This window comes from Melopsittacus undulatus, chromosome 10, assembly GCF_012275295.1.
Source record: "Melopsittacus undulatus isolate bMelUnd1 chromosome 10, bMelUnd1.mat.Z, whole genome shotgun sequence".
In the NCBI taxonomy this organism is placed as follows: Eukaryota; Metazoa; Chordata; class Aves; order Psittaciformes; family Psittaculidae; genus Melopsittacus; species Melopsittacus undulatus.
Window position 1 is genome coordinate 34,790,133 of NC_047536.1, and position 27,205 is coordinate 34,817,337.

At 49.1% G+C, this 27,205-nt stretch overlaps 1 protein-coding gene across 1 annotated transcript in view; it reads right to left on the reverse strand.

Moving 5' to 3' along the window:
- Positions 1 to 27,205, reverse strand: part of CTNNBL1 (catenin beta like 1) — a 41,433-nt gene that overhangs the window by 5,453 nt on the left and 8,775 nt on the right. The window contains exons 5-13 of the mRNA XM_034066915.1: positions 24,336 to 24,433; positions 22,277 to 22,370; positions 21,300 to 21,391; positions 19,463 to 19,535; positions 19,134 to 19,192; positions 18,558 to 18,706; positions 13,919 to 14,100; positions 5,884 to 5,981; positions 4,805 to 4,885 (exon numbers count right to left, since the gene is read on the reverse strand). Of these exons, the coding sequence (XP_033922806.1) occupies positions 4,805 to 4,885; positions 5,884 to 5,981; positions 13,919 to 14,100; positions 18,558 to 18,706; positions 19,134 to 19,192; positions 19,463 to 19,535; positions 21,300 to 21,391; positions 22,277 to 22,370; positions 24,336 to 24,433 (926 nt within the window). The remainder of the gene's footprint in view (positions 1 to 4,804; positions 4,886 to 5,883; positions 5,982 to 13,918; positions 14,101 to 18,557; positions 18,707 to 19,133; positions 19,193 to 19,462; positions 19,536 to 21,299; positions 21,392 to 22,276; positions 22,371 to 24,335; positions 24,434 to 27,205) is intronic.

The following is a 27,205-nucleotide window of genomic DNA, read 5'->3' on the forward strand; positions in this document are numbered from 1 at the left end:
ACTTCATTATCGACTGATGAAGGAATAAACAGGTCGGAAAGCTCTGCACAAGCACAGCTTCACTGTGCCCAGCCCTGCTCTTCCAGCTTCAACCACTGGCTCCCACAGCAATGCTGAGGGTTCGTTCCTCCCCTGCTCCTTCAGTGGTCACTGGTGAGACTTGCCCAAGCAGAGGCCAAAGCCAGAACACACGAGGTCATTCCATCAGCTGGCTTCAGAGAGCATCTCCTTCACAGCCTGCAGGAGCAGCCTCCCTGCCCAGGGCTGTCACCAGCTGACCCTGCTCCCCATCCTCATGGACACGACAGGAGGAATCGCTGCCAGCACAGGCAACCTCCTCCATTTGGGGGTTTGGTTTTGTTCTTAAACAAAGGAAGCAGCTTGTCAGTCCCTGCTGCCTGCCTGCAGCCCCTGTGATTTATTAGGCAGCGTCTGGCAGGTGGGCACACTCCAGCAGAGCAATATTTTCTCATTAGAGCCATCACCTGCGAGCTCCTTACCCACACACTCAGTGCTGCTCCTTGGGGTGGCTCCTGCAAACACACACAAGGTCACCAGCACCAGCACGGACCCAAGCCACCAGATTTCCGTGGCCAAGTCCTCACATGAAGGTAAAGTCTTCCAGGCACAAGAAGGAAAACTAACCCTGGGCACTTCCCACTGGAGAGTGTGATGGGAGCTGGTGAAGTGACCTGCAAGTACAGCTGCCCCCAGGAGGCAGAGAGGAACAAAACACTGCTTTCCTCCCAGAAACCCAGCCTGCAGTGAAAGGAGTTTAACAGACAACACCTGCTTACCAATGCCATAAAGTCACTGCTTTGGCTCTTCTCTGCGATGCTTCCGCACCAGATCCTGTGCCTTCCAGCATCTGCACAACTGGGATTTACTCCAGGTTCTCAAAACTATGGGCACAGGAAGGACCCTGCAAGCAACCTTCTGCCAGTAAAACAAAGATATGCAAGGAGCAACCTTCCTCACCCCACATCCATGTCAGATTACAGGAGTCTGATCCAACCTGGTCTCTGAAGCTGAACAACAGTGAGGCTGGAGCATTGTCTGAAAGATCAGAAACCCCACTGAAGGCAGAGGGCAAAGCTGGCACTGCTGAACTACAGCTTACCCTCCTCTGCACACCAGCTTCTGGTTACTCCTCTCAGCAGTGCCACATTCCTGAACAGAGAAACCTCCACAGGCAGGATTTGACCCTCCAGAGCAGGAAACAAAGCCTGTGTCTGTTCCACATTCCCATCCCAGCATGGCGATGACTGGAGCTGGATCCAGGCAACTGCTGTCTTGATTACAGCAGGAAGGTGACAGCTCTAACAGCCCCTCTCGACGGAGAAGCGAGATTATTTTGTACCAGTAAATGAGGCAGATATGAATTAGAAGACAAGCATGGTTCTAAGGCGCCTTTCACAGCCTTTCTTCTAAAGCCACATGCACCCTGTAAATGCTGATCTGCCTCCAGCCCAGTCCCAGTCACCTTTCTACTGTGTCTCCCGTGCAAAGCTGTCAAGGCTCTAACCTCCAAATGAGCGCTTAGATGCCATTTCTAATCTGCCAACAATATGTACTGAGATGCCCCTTGCTGATGGGAGAAGACAGCAATAAGATGGGCTTCTGTGAAGCTAAAATGAGCCTCTCACGCTAATGAGGCAGGACTGACAGGCCTCAGGGTGTCAAGTAGAGACTCAAAACCTAAAGACACAATGGATCTGCCAATGAGATATAAGAGATCACATCTGCTTCACAGAATCATTGCAGTGGGACCCAAAAGATTCTCCTCATCTTCCTCCTTCCTTATCCTTCACCTTCCCCAGCACCCACAGCAAGGGTGGGTGCTGGGCAAGAACAAAGGACACCTCAGCAGGTTGGATAGTGAGGCCAACACCAGTGAGCAGAGAGGAGAAGGCTGCAAACACTGAGTACAAAACGATTCCTATTTGTCTCTTACACCAAATGGAGTTTCTCTCCCCTTACTCCTGTGTGTCTGCACTGCGTGGAAGGGCAGTGGTGCAGCCGGGCTCAGAAGGTGCTTTCACACCTGGATGCAGCTCCAGGCAGCTCTGTCCTCCTAAACCAACCCAAACCATCTTAAACAAACTCCCATTTCTGCTATGCCAGTGTGTGGACACTGCTCTCCTGCTAGGAGTTCCACCTCTCCCTTTCAAGGGTGGAATGACTTAACTGTAGCACAATTAGCATGTAATTTGTAAGTCATTACAGCGCAAAGTGTCTGGTGAGAATATTTTATTGAATAAACCTGCTGAGCATAATTTTCTGTGGAACTGTGAAACCATGAAACCATCTCCTGCCTCTTCCTGCCACCATCAGAGATCACTGAGGCTACCGCTGCTGCCTGCTATTATCCCTCCTTCTGGAGGGAGCTGAAAGCACAGGATCTCCCACCACTTCCTATGGAAAGAATTAAAGGATTTCAGAGGTGGAGGAGGTATCTCCTGGGTTTTGTTAACTAAAAACTCTAAGAAAAGCCCTAAGACAGGCACTGGGTGTCAAACGCACACATGGACTTTGCTCCCAGGTTTCACATGGGTAATGGGTAATTACCACCTCTGATCAAAAGAGAATAGATTCCACAGCAGCAAACAAGTGGGTACCACTAAGGGCCCCCATCCCATTCCACTGGCCACATGAAGGATGCGGTTTCATTACAGGTTCCTCCTCATAAACCCTGGCTTCAGTGATTCCTTCCCTTCCACCCTCAGCTGTCCCCACACCTTCACTGCAGGCTGAAGAGCTGGGCTATAATCCACAGCACTGAAATAAGCCACACAAAGACAGAAGGAGGAGAACTGCAGGAGCTTCTTATACCAGCTGCACGACCAGAGATGGAAGAGCAGCTGTGAAACACTCGGTCCTGCCTTGTGTAATCAGCTTTCACTTCCTGTAATGCCAGACTTACACCAGGATACTCTGCCCTCAGACTGGGATCTCATTCTCGTCAGCACAGCTGAAGCTGTAAAATCTCTTAAGGTACCATTTTCTTAGGGGCAGAGAGAAGGATGACTGGAATTTGGGGTCCTGTGTCCTTTACTGCAAGCAGAAGGTCAAAATCCCCCAGACGCCACAGCAGTTCCTAAAGGACCCAGTGTTCATCCCATCCACTTCAGTGATTCATGTGCCACAACAAGAAACATTAAAGCACTCCATAAATCCTGTCACAGCCAGGCAATGCTGTGATTCGAAGGATAGAATGATGGCTTTTGACTCCTTCTGCATGGGGAAAATGCTCGAGCCACTTCAGACCTCTGGAGACCATGTCCCACTGTACATTTGAGTACACTACAAAACAAAGCAAATGGCAATTCCAAGAGTTTTCCAAGCCAGAAACAAACCTCAGCATTGTCTGTCATATCCATTGTGCCTAATATATTGCAGATATGAGATGTTTCTGCCAAATCCTATTCTTAGCTCTAAGAGAAGAACTCCAGCCCTTCCAGCCCACAGAGACCAACAGTGTGGCCAAAGCACAGTGGCCTTCTGGATACAGGAGGAAAACCAGAGGTTCTTTAGTTCCTCTTCTCCTGTGCATCAGTAGACATGAATGGGTTCATTTTATTAACTGAAGAGCTTCTACACAAGCTTCTTCACACTCAAATTCCCTTCACCCCTGCTTTGTGCTGGCTGTTTGCTACAGGAGTTAACAGCTGCAGAGTGCTCCAGGGTCTTTCTGGATACAGGGCACATGCACTGGCTCAGCCTGTTGCATTGAGGGGCTCCTATACTGTACTGTAGCTGCCATTACACCACAGGACTTCAGCCAGGAAAACCCATTCCAGTTGAGTTTAGAACCCACACCCCAACACTGAAATGGAAAGAACAATTAATTCCTTGCTCTGTTCTGAGGAGATGAGCAGAGCACGGAGGGATAGCAGGAAAGGGTAAATGCTCTTTTCCTTCAGGCCACCATTCATGTGTGAAGCTGCAGCTGTGCATATGGAGCCCAATGCTGGCAGCAGGCTCACCTCATCCATCACTCACCCCCTGCCTCTGTGAGCAGCAGCAGCGTTGCTCCGATACCCTCGCAGTGCTCCCGGTGCCGGGGCCTGCCCATGGGCACCAAGCTGCGTGTCGGAGCCTGTGGGGCTGCAGCCAGTGGCACACCAAGCACACTGTGACGTGCTGCAGCCGTTACTCTCTGTCAGTGCTAATCAATCTCACACCCTCTTCAGTGTTGATACAGATAATCTTGTGGGAAGCTGGCCAAGCTCGCTAACAGCTCTGCAAGCTGCTTCCTGACTCCAGCAGCTCGCTTGCTCTCACAAGTCTGCTCAGCTTCGGTTCCAAGAGAGTGCTGTGTGGTAGCAAGGCTCGTGTCATTCAAATGGCTCACTGCTGGTGTGCAGGGAGCACAGGGAGCTCACCAGCCTCTGTCTCCAGCCTCCTCTAACTAATCAACATAGACGCCTCCTCGCAGCTGATCGGAACTCTGAAGACCAGGGTAGGAGGCCTCGCACATGAGTATGTAATTGTCTCTCTGCATTTCACTTACTCTCCATCTGCCAGACCAAGGAAGATCACAGCCAACTAAAAATGAAAGCAAACTTCAGCACAGACTTAGGCCCTCCTGGTAAAATTCACTCTAAAAGGCCAAGAGTATTTGCTGTAGAGAAGTTCTCAGCCTGTTTTACATGAGGTTAACTGGAAGCTGGAGAGCAGGGCAACAAGAATAAGGAGCTAACAGCACAGGTATAAGGGCACAGCTTGAAGAGTGACCCCACCTGAGCCACAAGTTCTGTGCAGAGGTGTTAGACATGAGCTAGCAAACTTAAGCAATACATACATGTTTCTCTCCATCAATCTTCTTATCAGCTGCCTGCATTGCATCCAGGTACTTAAAATACAGTTCCATCAGCCTATCAACCTGCAAAGGCAGAAGAGAGAGACCTAAGCAAGAGAAAAGAACAATGCAATCACCTTTAATGCTTCATGCCATTCTGTTTTCTTTCCAGCTGCACTCTCCACAGAGGAGCAGGTGACTGTCACTCACAGGAAGGGACATGTTCTGGAAGGATGTAGTCAGATGGGCACAGAGTGTGCAGGCAGCTCAACCCAATCCCCAGTCACAGTACGCACTCGTCAGCTCCAGCTAAAAGGCAGCAAAGACACAGGGCCCCAGATCACTCCCCTGTGCTGTGGCTCTCCCAGTTTCTTTGGTCAAGCTTACATAGGATATACCAGGCATGTTACAGCTTTGCTGCTCTCCTCTGTACTGGAATTGGAAGCAGTCTGCAAGCGGCAGAGCAGGTTATGAAGAACACCCTTAAAACACACTAAGTGAGGAGTACTAAGAAACCAGTATTTCCCCAGTGGTGGAATTTACAAACCCCTTGGGATTACTGGTTTGCAAAAGCTGCTGTTTCTGTCTCACAGCTCTTTGATCTATCCACTACCACTACCACTTTGGAACGAATCTCCCAGAGTAAACACCACTGAAGGGACACATTCTAGGAGATGAATGAGGAATGCTACACGTGTACTACAGCAATCCCACAACTCCCTGCAAAAGAGCTGCACCAGAAACATCAGCACCTTCCCCACTGCCCTGGTTTCAGACCTCGTGCGATGTGAAACCATGGAATGTGTTACACCACCAGCATGCAGCAGAGACACAGCCTGGGACTGAGCATCACTACTGCTGTGTGCGAGAGGAAACAAGCCCCTGGGATGTGGGAGGCCACATGCTAACAGCACTTCCAGTCCTCCAGCTTCTGGATAACACCATAAATGAGAGTGTGAGTCCCTGCAGCAGGTACCACGAGGCTGTTCAGTAGCTCACTGAGCACAAAGAGGCATCCTGCTGGTACTGAGCATCCTCCCAGTCAGGCAGCCCCAGCCTGCAGTCACACACTGAGCACTCACCTTCTCACTGTCATTCTCTGTGAATTTATTCAGTAACCGTGTCCTCTGCTGCCCTCTCAGGTTTCGCAGAAGGGAGGCCAGGATGGAGCAGACATGTTCTGGAGATACAAAATGAAAACTGCATGCTGAGATCAGGAACGGGGGCTTATTTGCTCTGTAACATGCCATTAAATTTACTACTTGCACTCCTGTGTGTAGCTGCTGATAAGGAGACCCTGGTCTTGTCCCATCACTGGTGTGAGGAGGCAGAGCAGGAGCAGCAGGAGCAGGAAGTCTGTCAGGCACCCAGGCAGCTGCTCACCCTGCACAGCCCAGGCAGGGATGTCCCCTCTGGTCCTGTGCACTTACTCCTGCCACACTGATCACAGCCCTGCTCATCCTCAGTGACCTGGAAAAGCAGCTCCCATAAAGCCCAGGTTCTGCCCCGCAGGCTGCAGGGTTTTAGACTTCATGCTGTGGACACCTCGACAGATTCACAGCTGCAGCTTCTCCAAGATGTCCTCATGGATCTTGCTGGTTAAGACCATAAACATTTCCTCACCCACGGTGGTGGGGAGGGAAGGGCCTTGAGACCGGTTCCATTCAGAGAGGAAAACACAACGTGCAAAGGAAAGGGATCATCACCTTCCCACCCATGAGCCATGCTAACACATTTCCATGGTGCTGCCTGGAGCCAGAAGCAGCCGTGATCAATGGCACCACATACAAGGACAAGTGGCACAGAGACATCTGCAGGGAGCCCCCACAGGCAGGTGAAGCTGCACAGGCTGCCTGGCCCTGTCCTTGCCCCTCTCCTCTGTATGCACTATCCACGCTGTGGCACAGAGCACACAGGCACCCCTGTTCCGTTAGCCACTAACAAATGGGGCTTCCTTCCAGAAACAGATTTCTGCCCGAGGTGGTGGTGATTTTTCATGCACCAAAGAGATGGGGAGGAGTGGGTGGAGAACAGGTTTATGGGTCTCAGAGCCACGGCTGCTTCTGCCTGGGCAGGGAATAGGGATGAAGGGTGACAGCTCCAGGTCTGCCCATGGCACAGGAGTGACCACGCCACAGAACCACCACCAAATACAGGCTATAGGTTAAAAACACTGTAAAAGCCTCCAACATCCTTGTAAGATCCTGTTTGCTCCAGGTAAATAACGATACAGCAAAATGGAGACTTCTGTTCAATCCACTCCAGCAGCTGCTGCTATAGGAGGCAGGCAGCGCTCTGCATCTCACACTACTTCCCCTCCAACCTTCTTTCTCTTGGAAGTGTTTAGAAGTGTTGACACAGTATTTTAGCAGTCATATTCTCACCAATGATGTATCTTCATTGCCTTTTTTCAACACTCATTGGAATATTCCTACACTATATTTCACCAGGAAATGCATTTTTGTTTTGCCACCGTTCTTGCTTTGGTGCACATGCAGGTATTTATCCATGTTTTCAGTAAAACCTTTATAACTACTGAGAAGCCTGAAGCAGCTGACACAGGCTTTTTAAGCAGGAGGTTATCCTTTCAACACATCACTCCAGAACCCCGGGAGAGGCTCAGCTGCCTGCTCAGGATGCTCAACAGTATTTTGCAGAAATATCTCTAAACTAGATAAACCTTTTTATCAGCTCCTGAAAGAAACGCACTGGTGCCTTCCATCCTACCCCCAAAGCACAGCTCTGCTCTATTGCAGCTCCTGGCCAACAAACCCCAACAACACAAGTCCATCACCAGAGCACCTGCCCAGGGTCGGGTCCCCTCTGGAGCAGGGTTAGCAGCTGGTGCTGTTCCTCATCCACCCTGGGCTGCAGACAGGTCACAGGCTGGGGCGCTGCCTTGGGGTGTCCTGAGCACTGCGGGAGCCCCCCATGACCCTCAGCATCCACACCCAAGGCCAGAGGCAGGCACTGCCCCCAGCCCCACACGCTCTGAAAGCCCAGGACCAGCAGCTGGGAGCCAGGCTGCGGCAGGAGCCCCTCCATGGGAACACCATCAGCTCCACGGGGGGGTCAGAGGTGCCTCTCACCCGCACACAGGGCAGCTCCTGCACCCAGGTCAGGCTCACCCCTCCCGGGAGCTCTTCCCTCTCCAGACGGGCACAGAGGCTTCAGGATGCAGCCGTGCTTAAACCACCCCAATCAGATCAATCTTGACTTGGGCATAGGCAGGGGGGATACAGATGAATCTGTGCCTGGCACTGGCAGCTGCAGCAGCAGGAGGTCCTGTCACATCAAGCCACATTACCCTCCTCTGCCTTTATTATCGCCCCCTTTTATTTTTTACATGTCATTCTATCAGACACCTGCCTCCCAGCCCACTCCCCTGCAGCACTGGTGTAGAGGCCAGCATGCTCCTGGGTATCCTGGTGATATCCTGGTGAACCCAGCAGAATTCACCCCAGAGCCTTCTGTCTTTTAAGGAAGTCTCCAGAAAACACCAGGGGAAACAGAGAAAAAGCTCTCTCAGAAATGTCTCCACTTCCTAAGCACAAAGCTCTATAGTTGATGTCTTTGCTGGGAAGCATGGATGGAGCCCCAGCACATCACAAAGACCAGACCACTCCTCCAGGCTGGGTTGGGACGCATGTAAGGTGCATTCCAACAGAGGGTTTGCAGTACAGCCTTGTAAAGCTGCAGCAGACTAACTGCTCTTCAGGGTCATGCTACTGCAGTGGTGCAGCATCTAACAAGCTTCCCTGTTCTCACATGCATTAATAACTGCGATCTAACAGAGTAACCCTCTCAAGTATCACAGTATTTTGCCAAGATAAATCTTAAAACACTGACAACAGTAGAACACTGACATTACTGATGGGTGAAGCAGGACCTGGAAAGGCCAGAAGAGCTCCATGCACAATGCCACTCTGAGCTGGACATGGAACAGAATTCTTTCTGTTGACTGGGAAAGTTTATTCCTGTGGTGCTCCTGTAGCAGGGAGCACTAATTGAGATAAATCTAACTCTGCCCTCAGCATCATGGCTCACTCCCATCAGATTCCTGTCGCGTCCTGGAGGCTTGACGGTAAAATAACAAATTGGCATAATAAAGCTCTGTTTAAACAGGCTGATGCCTTCCCCAGGTACCCACTTCAGCAGAGCACCAAATGACAGCGCTTCCCTGTGGCTGCCAGAGAGGCCAGTTCAGAGATAACTCTTCATCAGGACATTTTCTGTGCCTGCCTTCTCACTGGTCCATGCCCGGGGAGCTGGTTCTGCAGCAGGTTCATTCCAGGGGCTTTGCTGCCTGTCAGCATCTGTTACACAGGAGCAGGAGCACATTTACTAAGAAATGGGGTTTCTGCTGTTGGTTTTCACACAGGCATACAGCTGAGCATCTCCTTGTTGTGAGAGGGAGAACGGACAAGAAATCACAGCGATAGGAATTCTCATTTGGAAGTAGGCTGAACTAATTCTCAGGTTATCAAATTAAGCATTCCTAAGTAAACCTGACATCTAAGTCAAGAGAAGGCATTTAAATGAAGATGAATTGGACAAACAGCCTTTTATACCTCATTAGGTTCTCCAAGTGGGCAAAACTAGGCTGGAAATAACCATCCTGAGGAAGCACAGAACCTCCAGCACATGGAGCAGGTCACAACTGCTGCACTACAGATGCCTCTTCAGAGGGAATTTGGTTTTCTCCATCTTTAGCTCACTGAGACTGACAGTTTCAGGCTCCAGCTCCAAGAGCTGCTGCAGCCCCATGGACATGGAGACAAGCTGAGCCTCAGCTCTGCAGCAGCAGGTTTTGGCACAGACACACAGTATCCCCCACGTTCAGAGGTCACAACAGAACCATCATTTCAAACCTTACCCTGTACTTACACCAGGAACCACCCAGAGTCCAGCTCCTGCTCACTCCTGTGGTCACACACCAGAGACTTGATCTCTACTCCTCCAGCTCAGCAAGGCCACTGGGTGCCCACAGGGCCTCCATCAGGACACCTGAACAGGGCAGATCTCACCATTTCATGTGTCTGATGCAGCCCCATGGCTCACACCAGCCAAGATCACATCTCCACAGTTTGTCCTCTACCTTTCTACTGATGCTCACTACAGGTAGCTCTGTTACACAACAGTGTGTTACTGACCACACAGATAAGCCTCAAGAAGCAGCTTCAGCCACAGTGTACTGCACTATACCTCACACACAGTGCACTGCACTATACCTCATGCACAGTGCTCAGCCTTTGGCTCAACACCCCTGGGTCACAACCAGAGGGATCACAACCCTTCACCAGGAGCAGTCACAGAAACCAACACCGAGCATCAGGTAGAATTAGACATCTCTGCAGTAATACCTGTGGCTATTTCTGCCCCGTCACCCACTCCACACAGCACTGAGGGGACTCTATGACCCCCAACACCATCCCACAGCCCCACAGTGCCCCGTGCCCAGGCCACACTGCACACCACAGCAATGGGCTGGCTCCCATCTCCATCCCAGCTCCAGGGCTGGGACCTGGGGCACTCGCAGGTATTTGGACACCACAGACCTGAGAGAATTCTAACCCATTCCTGCCATCAACTAAAACCATTTCTGTTTAGAGCTGCTCCAGTGCCTCAGGAAAAGGGAAATTGCTTCAAATGAGATTTTTCTCCCAAACCCAACCCCCTCAGATCATCATCTGTACAAAGTCAGGCAAAATTCAGGCGCAGATAACACGTACGCAGCCAGACACCACCAGCCTGAGCTCAGGCTCAGATCATCCATAACGATAGTTAAGAACTTTTCCCTCTCTTGTTTCCTAATTACACAGTGTATATAAAGCATAAATATGTGCAGTTTGGGTTTAAAATTGTTCCCAGGCTCCCTAGAGGAAAATCATTTTTAACCAGTGACAGTGTTTAAACTGGAGCTAAGCAGCAGTGACACCTTTACAGGAGCTTTTAAAGCGAGAAAAATGCATTACAGAGGAGATATTTTTATCAAATTTAATTTGGATTATAAATTTCTTTAATAAATAAAGCTCACCAAGCCACAGGGAGAGGTTTTTTCCACCAGGGTATTTGTTATTTTGCCACATGCAGAACACCGCCCTCAGGACAATAAAATAAACAGTATTTTATAGACTGACTCTTGTGTTAACAGCAACACCACCATAAAGACAGACAAGGGGAGTATTTTCCTACCACCCCCAGTCACACAGGAGATATTCTGTGCTCTAAGGACTGAGCACCAGATGAGAAGAGTCCCTGCAGTGAAGCACAGCAAAAGCATCCCCGAGCCCTGTGTGGTACCAGTGGCACTGCTGCTGCTGCTGCAGGTGAGAACACCCAGAGCAGCAGTGGGGGGACAGCTGCAGTTACAAATACCTGTCTGGGCCATCCTGTCCCTCACCCAGCACCGAATGCCTCAGCATAGCTGCCCTCTAAGCAGGTGTAACCAGGCTCCAGGGGCACCAGCCCGTTAAGGACTCTGTAGCTGCAGTGTGACTGGGTCTGTGACCCAGTGGCCTTATAGAGGATCCATTCACAGCACAGCTCCTTAGAACTGCTTTTAACAAACACTGAGGCCTCTGCGACAAAGCTCTCCTGGTTAATCCTGTAAAGGAATCTCTCCTCCATTGGACACACAGAGGAATGCTCTTGCAGCGGAAGAGCATCATGCTAATTCATTTTTAATGTGTATTTTTAAACACTGGGAACACAGGATGAAGTTTTTACAGTGCAGACAGACAGGACTGACCATTGCATCCTTTCTGATAACAAAAAGGATTGCTGCAGAAGGAATAACACAGAAGACAATAACACAGCGCAGAGGCCACCAACCCCACCCCATTCTGCACCATTCCTGCCCAGTCAGTGGGGCTGACAGCGCTGCCCCAAGCACAGGGAACTGCTGGGCAGCATTTAACCAAGTAAAGCCACACTGTGCTGCTGGACACGTGTTGGGACATCGGCTGCAAGGCTCTGGGGACCTGCAAAACGTCTCAATTAACTCCTCTTTAGAAATGCAGGGACTCACCTGCCCAGCGATGCAAGACAAAGAAAATTGGACCTTACTGCCCCAGCCTTTTAGGGAGAGTTTATTTTAATAAAGCCAATTTCAGCCTCATCTTGATGTCCTCCATTTCTTCTGAATACTAAGGAGATGGAGGCACAGGCTGGATGCACGGATCGCGCTGGTCTCCCACAGGGCAGATTTGCCTCTTCTCCTATCACAGACTCAGCAGGATCAGGCCTGGCAGAGCTTTCCAGGCTCTGCCTGATCCTCACAGGAGCCAAGGCTGCACTCGGATGTCATCTGCAGTCTCAAGACCAAGCAGGTGAGACAGAGTTTAACCTGCCTTCCCAAACTGGAAATGTAAGTCAATGACACAAGCCACGGGTCCAGACCTCTGCTCAGAGCCTCATGTTCCAGCTCAAGCTTTCCCACAGCAGAATTAAGCAACCTCCTGTTCATGTGGCAAATGAAGATTTCAAAAGCACCCCCTAAATCCACCATCTGAGCACAAGTGGGTATTTTAACACCCAAACCCACAATGTTATTACACAGCCTGGATAAATCAAACCAATCTCTGCCATTTTACCACATACACCCCAGAGCACACAGCAGATTCTGTCCCCACCATTATGTGTCTAGGACAAGGCACATGGTCAAGACAGAGACAGCAGAACCACCTCTGTGGCTGCAGCTGCCTTCGGTAGTGGCATTAGCAGCTCTCAGCCATGGTGCTCTGCACAAACAGCACCAGCTCACCATGGGCAGAGGTTTCCAGAAAACAGCTACTGGCCTCCTCTTCCTCACCAGCCTGTGCTTGGGGAGAGCAGAACAAGCAGATGCTCTGCAGTGAGCTCCACAAGAGGGGACACCTCCTGCCTCTGCTTTGGGGAACACTGGTTCTACCCAAGCTGCGAGGACAGCACCACAACAGGACACACAGGGTTATAGATCCTGTTTTGTTACCAATTCATTTTCCCTTGGCTTGCTGTGAGAATTAAGGATGGATATGAGAAAAGCCTGAGACCCCCTCACGCTCTCCAGCTCCTGACAACATTCACCCTCTGCAGAACTGAGTGACAAACTGACACAAAGCCTCAAGCTTCACTGGCAGTGCATCATGTTAATCACAAGCCACATGCTCAAGAAAGTCCAGACAAGGCCAGGAAGATGCTCCAAGCTCTGCTCTGGAGCCAGGCTGAGAGCTGCTCTGGTTCTGCCTGGAGAAGGCTCCAGGAGACATTAAAGCAGCTCCCAGTACCTACAGGGGCTACAAGGAACCTGGAGAGGGGCTTTGGACAAGGGCCTGTAGGGACAGGACTTGAACCTGCCCGAGGGCAGACTGAGCTGAGCTCTTAGGCAGAAGCTGTTCCCTGTGAGGGTGCTGAGGCGCTGGCACAGGGTGCCCAGAGAAGCTGTGGCTGCCCCATCCCTGGCAGTGCTCAAGGCCAGGTTGGACACAGGGGCTTGGAGCAGCTGCTCCAGTGGAAGGGGTCCCTGCCCATGGCAGGGGTTGGAGCTGGAGGAACTTTAAGGTCCCTTCAACGCAAACCACTCTGGGATTCTATGATTATCAGCAAAATAAAACCCATGACATTAGCAGAAGTGAAAGGGACTGACCCTGATTCAGTCCTGCACAAGCTCCTCTGGTTAAGGCTCCTCAGATTCCTGTTAAAGCACTTTTCCAGGGAGAGAGGAAGGAAAAAAATAGAAAAAAGGGAGAGGAAAAAAAGAAAAAAAAGGCAACTTCAAAAGCATGCAGTTTATTTCTGCAATGCTTGATGTTCATTGAGTCACACTTCAGTGCTCAGAGCCATGAAAACACTGCTTTTGAGGTGACATTTGTAGTTGCCTCATTACTCTTTTCAAAGGAGTTTTGCATCAGAGTCAGAGCTTCAAACAACAGACCCTACAGGAGTAAAATAACTTATTACCAGCACATGAAATGGAATTGCCAGAAGTGCTGATACCAGAAGGAAGTGGCAAGCGTGTTCCCAGTGGCAGGAGGAGCCCTGAGGAGGCGGTGATGGGCTGCTCCCTCCCTGCAGGCACATATCAGACACTCACCATCCATCCACCACCACAGCAATAAGGATCTGAAGCACACCCACCTTCGTGTTCCTTTTCAGTTGTTCCAACTTTCTTTATCTTTTTGGGTGATTTCATGAAGAGAGGGAAGATGGTTCTGAGGCCCAGAATGTCAACGAACTTGTGGCAGTTATCGGTGCCCTCCGGTCCGATCATGGCGTGGTCCAGCACCTTCAGGGCACTGCTGCGGGAGATCTTCTTCTCTCTGAAAAGAGGCAGGTTGAACTTTTCAGGGACATGGGGAGCTTTGGACCACACTATGTTAAAGAGACAGCATGGACAGGGAAAGGGCTATGACAAGGGAAGTACAAAGAGCCCAACCACAAGCTCTATGAAAGATTTTCTTCAAGCCAAACCATTATACTGACAAATACTCTTCTCAGAACTGTGGCTGAGAATATTGGCTTGGTTATTTTTTTTAATGTCTTTTATTTATTTTTATTTTTATTTTCTATTTCATTTTTATTTCATTTTCTATACTTTACTGCTATGGTTTTATTTTCTTATTTATTTCCTGGCTAGGGAAGAAGTTATTTCCTCACCGCCCTGCAAAGAGCAGCACAAAGCAGCAGTGGAGTTGGGTTGGGTACACAAGGCACATCCTGACACACCAAGATGATCAGGATTTAGATCTTGTAATAACTCAATTCAATAAAGCAGTAAGCCTGGCAAGCAGAGCTCGGTGGTCAGCTGTAATGAAGAAAACCCCATCTCCAGAAGTCACGTGTGGAGGAATGAAGAGAGATTCTGGGCTGTTCCGGTTTAATGCGGGTTCAGAATGGTACCGTGACTGGGCTGGTCTGGAGACGCTCTCAAAATGTCCAGTACCTCTTAAGCCAGAAACTGAGGGATTTATAAGGGAAAAATGAAAACATCCTGTGCAATGTGAACAGAAAAGCCTCCGCTTCCCTTCACGAACCCCTCACAACAGGCAAAGGAGAAGCCTGTGTTAACACCCTGCCTAGAGGGGAGCTGCCGTGCCCCGCACAGCTGCAGGGCTCCCACTGGCACTGAGCTGTGCTGAAAGCACGGTGTGTGCTGCAGCTCAGTTCAACCCCAGAGCGGTGCTGGAGGGAGCTCAGCACCACTCCTGCCCTCCACCGCCAGCTAAAAATAAAGCACTTCTGAGGGCAGACAATATAGGAGATGTTTTCAGAGGAAGTAGCTGCATATTGATCAGCATTTAGGAAGGTTGCAGAGAGCTGACCTCTGGAATATGCAATGGTTTAAGTTCAGGTTTTAGAGATCAATAACTGCTCGACTGGACTGTCTCGAGTTGATTTTATGTGAAATATTTATTCTGCCAGAGGGCAAGCAGTTTATCTTGGTCTCATCTGTGCTTATTGACCTAACTTTTAGCTGCACATTCATTCAAAGACAAGTACAGACGAGTGTCACCAGACAGGGAGTGACCTCAGTCTTCACAGGGAACCCCAAGTTACAACTCTGTTTGCTAACCATGGTTTTTGTCCTTTTAATACCCTTACATCTGAGAGAACTCTCTTGGTACATTTATTCTTTCAAAAAGAAGAGGTACGAACATTATTTGGACTTTCCACATTAGCATAACACAATTTCCCACTTTCAAAACATCAGATTTCCTGGAAAAGTGCTGCATAAAATGGTTCCGTTTAATTAACCACCAGATTTAGTGAAGAGACAGTTGAAGTTTCCATAGGGTCATTAGGAACAGCAGGACAAGAAAACATAAAAGGATTTTAATGTCATAAAAAACGTACCCTGGGATGGCTGGAGCTGAGCTCTGGGGAGCTGGATGGAGCTGCCTGTCCTCACCCTTCTGCACAGAGCAAATGCTTTCCCAGTGTGAAGAAACTGAGCAGCCACAGAGCCAGACCATGCTGCCCAAGCCATGTACATGGCCATGAGCTTCCTCTGCCACATCCATCCCTGTGCACACTCATGTGCTCCCAGTTAATAACTGGGAAAGCCACACACGGTTTTCCCCATGCAACAGAGAATCTCCCCCTGGGAACAGAGCAGCTGCTTCTCCTTCAAACCTTAACATGATTTAACAGCAAAACCAAGGAGCTTCCTGTCACCGTGCGAGGAACTGACACTACACACCTGGGCTTCTTTAGGCTCTGTAAGGTAAACTGCAGTCAGGTTACCAAGGCTCAGGGGCTCTGCTCTAGAGAGTGCTTCCTGACCTAACAGCATTAAATTGAATTTTATTCCATGTGACATTTGTAAACTTCCTACTGGTGGCTCCCACCTTGATAAACCACCTCATGTTTATGTTATCATGGCTCCCACCTTGATAAACCACCTCATGTTTATGCTATCATGGCTCCCACCTTGATAAACCACCTCATGCTTTGTAAACCAGCCTCTGCTGCTGTGAAGATGCAGCTCAAACAATGATAGACACCCATGCTCTCCCCCTCCTTCAAAATCTGCTTCATTTCTGCTGTCACAGGTCCCATCCTGCTCAGTCTGGTGTCTCCCAGATCCCTCTGCTCACCTCCTGCTTGGTGAAGCCCTGCTCAGGACACTGATTGCTATGGACATGCATGTGAAGCCCATCACACAAAGTGTGCTCATTTTCAGGTGTTATCACCATCTCCCCATACACCAGTAGACGTTCACATAGCACAACATCCCCTTTTACTGTTGGCCACACATTCTAAGGCTCAGCATAGCAGCAAACAGCCCTGTTTCCATTACTGCCCACAGGAATCTCTCAAGCCTGCTACCCGCTCAGCTGGAAGATGCTCAACTTCCCTGCAGGTGTGTGGGCAGGTCCATTACTAACAGAACATGCTGGGCAGATGGATCAGGCAGCATGAGATACAGAATGCTGTGTTCTCACAGGCAGTAACGGAGATCCCAGCCCAATATCTTCATTCTCACACAGCTTATCTATCTTGCATCACATCAATAAACTTTCAACTTTGCTTATTTGTCCTTTCATCTGCACAGACCATGGTACGATGATTAACCACCTTCAAAGCAACACCCAAACGTAACAGATCTCTGCCCCCAGCCTTCAGAGGACACCGACAGCAGAGAAAAATACTTGTGCCTTGTTTGTGGGCGAGGTGGTCAATCACAGCAGTGTAGCACTGCTCTTCTGCCTTGCTTATCAGGAGGGGTCACGAAGACACAGGAGCATGATGCTCCTGTGCAGCCACAGATGACAGCTACCACAGCTCCCTCCCCATGTACAACAACAGCCTGCTGTTCCCAAAGCAGAACTGCCCAAGAAACACTGAGCAGCTCAAGGAGCTTTTAAACATCCACCAAGAACACTCCAGTGACAACAGTGCTTAACAGAATTAACAGCCATCTAATATCTTCTGGCTATTAGCACATGTAAAAAACCCACAAGCAAACACACCACAAACCCTTGCAGAGTCAGTTCTCAGGCACTTGGCTTTTTCTGGTGGTTTGAAAGCTCCAGAAATGTGCTCTGTGTCCTCACCAAAGCACTGTTTGCTCAAGCAGCCAGCTGAGAGCTTCAGCTCTTCTAACCTACATCAGCTAAGTAGGAGTTAAACAAGCCCATCAACTGTCAGTATAGCCAGGGCTTATGGGCAGCTGTGATAGAAGCTTCTAGAATGTATTTCATGATTTGTTACCTTTTCTTCCCCACTGTCACTTTACCAACCCCATCCATAGGTCCCAAAGCAACCCAAGATTGAGGTCTGGGACACTCCTTCACTAGACAAACTGCTGCTGGCAGCTCAGTCATGCTTTGTCCCTCCTAATCCCTTTGCAACTACTGGTGAGGAGAAATGTATCCAGGAAATAAATTTCCTCATCCTAATTTTCCAGCTGGGATCCTGGTGCAGAAAGTGGCAAACAGCAGAGCCCAAAAATGGGGGAAAAGCCATTAAAAACTGAATGCTAGTCCCACCCACATGGCAAAAACTCCAAGTCATTAGTTCTGCAAGGCTGCCTCAGCAGCTTAGTGCTCAGGCAGGGGAAGCCTCCCCTCTCAGTCTTAGTTCTGGAGCTTTTCTTTAATTAGCCTTAAGAACACCCAGTGCTCCCGTCCGAGTAATCCATGTTTGGTTCTTTATTCATTTCCCTGCTGCTGCACATGAGCCAGCCACACTCTGCAGGAGCACAGCACCTCATGGTGGCATTCCCAACCAACCCCACAGTCTGGAGGAAGCCAGCCAGCACAAAGGACACAAGGCAGGATGGTGCGAGGGTTGAGGAGGAGCCCTGGTGACTCAATGTGACAGAATACACACAAGAGAACAAATACCTGTGCCCACTTCACAGAACCAGGTTTTGTATCAGCACCCACAGAAACTGGAGGACACACAGCACAGCAAAGCTTCAATTGGCAACAAAAGTAAACCATATTCCCTAGAGACATCCAAAGGTTCTCTCTCACAGGGCTCTTAAACCCTCAGGGGATTAGTGGCCTGACCCATGGCATTCTTTTGTCTGGGGGTCTGCCCCACTCATCTGCACAGTTACTTTCCTGAGGCTCCATAGTAACTCCTCTTAGGAAACAGGGCTAAAGACAGAGTGGAGCTTATGTCTGAGAAGGTTTGGCTTACACGCTGGAAAGACAGAAAGACAAATATGCTAACAGAGAACTTTTAGACACAGAAAAGCACAACTATCTAGCCAGAACATGTGTTGGCATGTCACAGGCAGGCAAGAAAACCACAGTTATGTGGGTACCTCAGCATCAGGTTCATCAGCTGTAGACCCTCACCCTTCAGGAAGCGATCCCGGTTGGAGCTGAGCATTAGGCAGGAGCAAAGGGAGTCAAAAAGGTTCTCCATCATTTCCTGTTCCTCAGCTGTACCAGGGTTGTGTCGTTTAAACACCTGCATGACAAAGAAAGCAGAATTATGTTAAATGGAGGGCCCACTGTAGTGCACACCGTTGTAGGGCACATGAACATCTTCTATCACAAGCCTTCAGCATTTGATGTGCCTAAGCCAGCAATTGTACCCATCATCAGTGCATTCCCTCTTATAACTCCGCTGCCCTTACCCCTTACTGACTGATGTGTGACTTAAAGGCCACACAGCCCTTCAAAGGGAAAGGCAAATTCACCACTGGCGGTTCACAAAAGCACGTGGATGAGCTCATTACCAGAGAACCCCTGGGCAAGTCACTCAGGGATGATGCCACCAGTAAACAGCACAGCAGTGCTTCAGCATCTCCTGCCTGCCAGGGCAGTGCTACACCCAGAGCCTGCTCCACCTCCTCCCACCCAGCCCAGGAGCCTCCAACACAGGAATTACTCACAGATAACTGCTGAAGCAGCACATCGATCCCATCCAGCTCCCCAAGCAATTCTCTGTTGTCTAGACGGAGGTGGGGGAAGGGGAAAAGAGAGAAAAATGAAGCTAACTGTCAGATTTTACAGCCATCTAACACTGATACATCAGCAAACAAAATCAATACGGCTTGACAGAGTACAAAAGCCGCAGAGAAGGAGAGGATGCATGAGTTTGCAGGAGAGCACAGCACAGGAAGAGCTCAGCAGAGGATGTCAGAGGCAGAGGAGTGCTGCTTTGGTCAGAGAGAAGCCTGGCTCCCACCCTAAAAGGATGCTGATACCAGACACGTCTCACCATCGTTATTCTGGAGCAGAATAGCCAGCACCTCGCTGCAGTACAGCTTGTTGGCATCAAAAGGCATCTTCGCCTGTTGGTGAAGGAGGAACAAGAGACCCATCAGGGTACAGCACCGCTTCACTGATTTCAAGAACACATTAATCAAATCCCCAGGCATCTGAGCAACACTTAAACCAAATACAATGAGGATTTTGCAGTATGCCTGTGACAAAGCAGCAATAACTGGCTCCAGGCTGGGGCTGTGCTCACACACAGGGGTAGGAACGCTCCAATACCTCCTCTGCTGTCCTACATGAGCAGGTTTGACCAAGTTGGCTCAGTATAACCATGAAGTTACATGAGCATGTTGGGCTCATTCCTATTCTGAAAGGCTGCACTGTCACCAAAACCTGAATTTCAGACCATACTTCAGTGACATAAAACAGAAACTGTAGAGCTTGACAAGGGTCGCGATGTCCCACTCACTGAACATGAAGTGGGTTTAGCCTGCACAGTCACGGCACTTCCATTTCCTATGCTCCCTCTGTAACTCAAATATGTCAATAGAAATCATAATGAAACCAAATTGCTGAATTTGAAGAAAAAGCACAGCCACCTTCAGCACCACATCCTGAACATCCATTTTTGGTGGCACCACACTGAGGAATGCAAGCTGTGGTTATTCTGCTCTCCACAGGTCCTCAGCCTTTCAGCTGCCAGCGCAATCATGAAGCTGGCAGCAGCACAGACCTTCCTGAGCTAAAATTACCTTCACTTTTAGGCTTTTGAGCAAAAGGAATACAATTATGCTAGTACCTGTAGTGAGAAATTATAGGTTATTTTGGCTGGCGAGTACATGAGGTGCATAGAGGGGTATCTGCACACTTACATGGCTGAGGGATTTCTGTGAATCAGAGGCCTTTAACCATAAAGACATTAAAATATAGGAGTGCCAAGGCCTTACTAACAGGGTTAGGAAAGGCCAGAATCTGTTTGCTACATTTCCCTCCCTAGTTCTGAGACGGCTGAACCGTCTATTCCTTTCCTGCAGGATTTCCAGGGGATGCTCAGGCATCTCTTCACACAGGACAGAGCAGCTCACTTTGCAGCTCACTGCCATAGGATGCTAAGGGTACTGAAAAGACATTTCAAATTCTAAAGGCAATTAGAGGAGTTCAAAGAAAAAGCCACCAGCAGCAGTTAAACAAAGACACCACTTGAAACCCAAAGTGTTAGAAACATAAGAAGCACAGGCATGAAGTGTTTTGTATTAGTTCCCCGGTTCACTGGTTGTCAGCTTTTATACCCCTACAAATTTCAGCCACAGACCAGAAATCCACCATACAGGAATCAAGCCAACAGAAAACAAACACTGTAAGACACGAAGACAAGACACAATCATGTTCATTTAAACTAAACCACAGACAATACAAACCCCCATTTTTGCCTTGCTGTCCTTAGCTTGGTTTCTGCAACACACACACACAAAACTGGCTTATTTTACATGGTGGTGTAAGTTCATACTAACTTGTCTGGAGGAGGAAGGTGGGCACTGGCAGAGTTCTGGCACTACTGGTGCTTGAGCTAAGGAATATGATGGTACTTACACATTGGCCAACTCCTTCAGTTTTGCTGGTTCACAGTAAGTCAAAAGGGACATACCCCAGTTTGAGGCAAGGTTTGAATTCACTGTATTCACAAGTGTTATAACTACACAGCCAGAATAACCCCCAAGAAACAACCTTGTGCCTTTCAAGTTGTGCCAAGCACTGTGTGGATCACAGCAGCTTCCAGACCAACAACCAGTCAGTTTTTATTGGGCTGTCTCCCAAATGACAGGGGAAGAGGAACTCACCTTCAGCCTCTTGAGCAGCCACTGCATGAGGCCCTGCTGTGCAGCCTCTGTGCACATCTCCGGACGGAACTCTGCCATGTTCTCAACAATGGCTGAAAAGAAAGACACAGAACACAGGCTCCCACCTGCAGCTCTGGCCTGCATCAATTCTGCTTTGCCAGGGCTACACCAACACTGCTTTGCTGGGGCTGCACCAACACTGCTTTGCCAGGGCTGCACCAACACTGCTTTGCCAGGGCTGCACCACTCTCCTCATTCATGTCTTACTCAGAAAACCATCTTTGTGTTGGGTGAGACTCCGGCTCAGTTGTACAATACCCTGTTTTCACACTGCCCACCCAACCCATCCTCAGTGTGACACCAGCTCCTGCTGGAAGAAGCCCAAGACACTTCCCAGTTCTCACTGCTCAGAACTAAACTAACAGGAACAGCAGCAGCAAAACTTCCAAACCTCATGTTTCCAGTCACCCTCATTCTTCCAGTCCTTGGGAGATGACAGTCCCAGATTATGGTCTAAACGCTAATAACAGCCACACACTGCAAAGCAGTTACTGTGCTGTGCTGAGACTGGGGAGAGGTAATCATGTACTTACAGGTAATGCAAATGTTTTACTATCTGGAAGTTAAATATATTGCTAAGATATAAACAGCTCTTGTAACCGAGTGAGTAGAGCTCACAGTAAGAACAGAGCAAATACAGGGGCCATGGAGATCTCCTGGTGCAGCTTGAGCTGTGCGGCAGCACTTCCCTGTGTACCCACTTTGGGAGGAGGCCCCTTACCAACAGTCAGGCACCAAACACTGGCACAGGGGACAAGGCTTTGCCACAAGCTTCAGCTGTGCTTGAAAAGCTGCACTAGGTCCTCAATGGTAGTGTTGGGCAATTCAGAGGGGACGGAGGGAGGGAAGGAAGGGGAGGGATAACCCACCCCCTTTGTACAACATCGAGAAAGAAGTGACAGGCAGCAGCCACTTACCCAGTGTGTTGTGGACACCATCAGCTTCCTCCTTCACACTTTCATCCAGGCGCTCCAAATTCTGGACCAACAAGGCCACAACCTGGCCCTCCACCTGAACACCAGGGAAAGAGAAAAGATAAAGGATGACTGAAGAAAAAGAGGAAGATGAAGGAGAGAGAATGGGGGTTTAATAATAAAAGCTGTACTGAAGCATCCTGTCAGGCACGAGCAGAAGGCATTAGCAGTCTTGCTCTAAAATCTCTGAGGAAACAAAGGAATCACTGGGTAGATCTGCTGCTGTGTTTGCCCTAATTAATTAAACAACTTTTGTGTTTCAGATTAAACAGAAAACATCTGGAGGAAAACATGCACCTTGTCACAGTCTCATTTCCTGAACCAGCCTGATTGATGCATAATCCCTCGCAATGCCAAGTGGGAGGCACCATGTGCAGGCTGGCAGCCCTTTGAGCAGCTCCGTTTCCACTGGTTCCACTGGTTTGCCCATATTTCTGTTCTATCTTCCACCTTAGGAGGTACAGAAACCTGAAGGACAGATGCTCACACACACAGCCTCACATCCAGAAGCTGAATGGTGACCAGTGGAAGCCTCCCTTGGTCCGAGCAAGCTGAATGAACCAAGCAAGCCAATGAGACCCAGAGATCAACATCACGAGCAGGAACCCACATCTGCAGCTGGGGCCTCCTCCCCAGAAAGCCAGCACAAGTACTAAGTGTGCTTTTAAGGCTGCAGTTGTGTGGAGTCCACCTGACTTTGACTAACTTCCCATTGAGGTTATGAGCTTGGGAGAGTTAAACAAAATACCATTTCTCATTCTAACTACTAGCTTTGGGCCCAGTGAACACAGGGAAGCAGTCCAAGTATCAGCTGGTGTGGAAGGGAGTGCAGCAATCTTCCCAGATCCCTACAGCATTACACCCACTTTCTTCAAAGAAAGAAAAAGTCACCTCAAAAGCAGAGATCTAAACACTTCTCCCAGGATGTGCCTGCCCTGTCCCTTTCAAAGAGGACAATAAAGCCTCTAGAACTCTGCTATTATCAGTGACAAGGGAAACAAAGAAGGAACTTCACTTGATTTACTACCTCTCTGCACACTTCACAGAAAACATCTTCTGCAGCAGCTCCTCTCCACCTCATCATCAATCTGCCCACAAAGGAGAGTAATTACAACAGCCCAGAGGGCAGCTGGAGGAACATAGCTCGGGGCCACCATCTTTAACCTCTGGAGGTAACACTACAGGGACTGGACACAAAGGATTGTTGAACAGAGCAGCCAAACAAAGAAAACCCCTAATTCCCACTCGTCCAATCTCAACATGATAGTTATAGAACAAGGCACAGCCATAGGGACTCAGACAAGCAGCACTCGCCAGCAGGAGCTGCCCAAACGCAAGACCCACAGATCTCAGGCTTTGGGGGGCATCACTTCTCCAGAGGGCATCCTCCTCCTGCATCCAGCCCAGATGCCAGGAAAGGGGAAGTCCCCCACCACAGAGCCCAAGAGGCACTCCAGAGGGTTAACCAGGCAGGAGAGTGAGCCATGCAGCCTCTGCTGCACATAGGTTGTCTAACCTCTACACCAAAAAGGATCATGGCCTCTGAGCCCTCCTCTACCTGTAAAATGCATTCCTCTGTTAAATGAAAACTTGTACTTCTTGTTAGGAAAACCACACACCCTCCCTATAACAAAACGTTCCAGCTCAAGCACAGATCTGGGGTTTGAAACAGGAGTTCCTGGGTAGAAGGCAACTGACTCCTGTGCAAGAGGACAGACTGAGAGCTCACGGTGGCCCCGTTGTCCTTCAGATAAAGATCAGAGCCCTGCCATGAACTTCAGCTTTTCACAGGTGAACAGGTCACCCCTGCCCTGTAAGAAGGAAGAGAAATGCAAATGAAGCTCAGCAGGACACAGTCCAAGGCACAAACATCACTTCAGGCTCCCTCCCCACACAAAACAACCTCCAGCCTATGCAGGTTTTGCAATACAAACGTGTTCCTTCCAAAAAGGAGTGCTCCAGCAGACGTCAAGCACTGACATTCCTGGAGGTCACAACGTACCAGAGCGTCTATGAGGACTTCTGCTCCTTCTTCACTCTCATGGAGAGTATCGATGTCCGTCAGCTCTTGAAGCAAGTCTACCACTGCTATGGAAACATGTGCCAGGCGTTAAGGACAACTGACAGAGGGGCAGACACATTTAATATCTGAGGCAGATTGCTTGTTTCAGCATACTCCCAACATGATCCAAAACAAGTGGTAATACTGCAGCTGTGGACACAGGAACACGAGAGCCAAGAGCAGAGATTGCATCAGCATAGTCCTTGAAAGCACCAAATCCAGGAATCCCAACAATTAGAATGGTAAAGCCAGATGTGCCTGTGCTCGCTGCATCAGGCAACATTGCTCTTTCTTGGTGATGCTCATTTTTTCAGATCAAAACTTCTAGCACTGGTGTAACCAGAGGCCATCCTGCACTGTCTGTAAGACTGGATGTAAGCAGAGAAATGAGTTCAATAACCTGATTTGGGTGTCCTGCTCTCAGCAGTCTCCTCACTAACCCAGTAGGATGTGCCCAACACAGCAGCTGCAGGAGCAGGGTGTTCCCCCTGCCCAACCCAATGGGAACAGCACGCTTTTCTCTCCATGGAGCTCAGGGAACAGCACAGCTCCTGCCAGCCCCATTCCCACTCATTAACTCTGGGCTGCATAACACAGTTCTATGAGACACTCTGCACCTCATGAGACCCCCTTCCCTGTGCTCACAGACACATTGATCAATCCTGCTGGAGCAGAACCAGAGACACAGCTCTCAGCACGTCCTCATCACAGCTTGGTGATGAATGTCTTTAGAGGGCCCATGCCAAGGATTCTCCTGGTCCCTCTGCCTGTACATTTGCTCAGAGATGAGCAGTGGTAGGAGAAGCATTTTCATACACCTTTTCTTAGCAAGATGTATGAAATCTCAGGACTTACCAAGTCTCAGGGAAGACTCACAGAGCTGCCTGTCCCAACCCCAAGTAACCTGTGTCTAGGTGCTGCAGAAGACGTGCAGCAGCAACACCACCACTGCCTTTATCCCCACCTCAACCAAGTCAAAATCATCTGGCATTTTCTTGAGACACAGGACATGTCTTGCTGGACAACAGAGCCAGGCTCTTCTGAGAGAGCTCAGCAAAGAGCTCAGCAGGCAGAGGAGCTCGCCCTGCTTCTGGGAGGGAGCTTCTGTGGAGGCTTCCAGTGAGAGCATCTGTCGTCCTATAAAATTTAGGAGATAGAAAAGCAAAAACTCACTTGAAGCTTTTCTGTCTGTCATGACTAAATCTCACTGGCGATCATCTTTCATTCACTTGTGCTGTATAAAACTGCACCAATCACTCAGCAGATTACTTGCTCCCCCTGGACATTGCTTTTGTCCCCTTGCATTAGTTCCTCAAGCCACCACATTTAATTGCATCTGAAGAGCCATTTGTTCAGTTCTCTCCTTGAAGAAGTATTTTTTTAATCCTTTTCTATTTGTTTTAACAAAAAGTCATTAGAAAACTTGAGCTGAATCCACTGAGTTTTGTCTGGATGCCTCACCCATCAGTGTTTGTACGCCGAACACAAGCAGTGGCACACAGGAGAGGCACTACTACAGCCTGTGTCCTGCTTCCAATGGGTCTGAAAACACTGTGGCAGTTTTAGAACAAGAAATACACTTTTCCCAGATCCCCAGCCCTGCACTGACTGTCAGGCAAGCTGCAAACCCATTAAAAAGAGTTCACAGTGGAAACTGTGACAAGAGTTTGACAGCAGCAGTGACCCAAGGACATGGCTCTCCATGGCTGACAGAACACAGCAAGCTCCATTCCCATGCACCCCAGCCTTGGACCAGCTCTGTTACTGCAGAGTTCATCTCCTCCCTGTGAATGAGAAGTTCAGAGACACAAAAACCTGCAGTGCCTGGCAAGAAATACATCTGGAAGGCTGGCAGCCATGAAGCTGGTCATGCACGTGGGAGCTTCCCATGGGACAGCAGTAAATCCCTAACAAATGCTTACTTGAGAGTGACTCCCATTCCAGATCACGGATAAGGGAACCTGTGGTGGCTGGTGTTTTGCAGGGACCAGCATTCACCACACCAAGGCTCAGGCAGATGCCAGTCACACACCCACATACACAAGCACTCTTTCTAATATGAATCAATATGCCACCAAATATTTATGTTTTGGTTCCACCTGCTGATCATTGCCCCCACTTAGAAAGAATGAAGGATGGATGCTTCGTACATGGCACTAAGGAAAAGGGCTAAAAAAGAAAACCAAGACCTGTGCATCAGACCACAACATTCAGAACCAACGGTCCTTTTATCATTGCCTATTTCAAAACACACCAGAAGAGCTGGTCAGTGTTATCTGCTGCTTCACACAAAGAAAAATAAAGAATAAATCACTTTTCTAAGGTAATGAATCAATAAAAAAGGAAGAAGAAGAGCTGCAGCAGTCCCATGTCTACATCTAGAGCCCTTTCTGCTGGGCTTCACTGCTCCCTCCATCTACCAGCGTCTGTCAGGACACAGACATACCAGCTCCCACATCTTGTCACAATTTCCCAGCTTCATTTACTGTAGAATATGCACCAAGCAATACAGGCTGAGCTCTGCTTCTAAAGGGTGCCCAGCAGTAAGCCAGGCATAGTTCAACCTATCGGCTGAGCATCAAGGCACCAGCATATCCAAAAAATGACACAGTTCTTGTTCAAAGCTACCAAAGTCTCTGACAGCACAGACAGAAAACTCCCCAGAACGTCCTCAGATGGTCAGAGGCAGAAGGGATGGGCACACAGCATGGAAATACCTCTGGTATTTCCGTAACAGGAGGGCCTACTCAAACCTCAACCTCTGAGCACACCAAAGCGAAGGTGTGGGCACGTTAAGAATTCACCACACC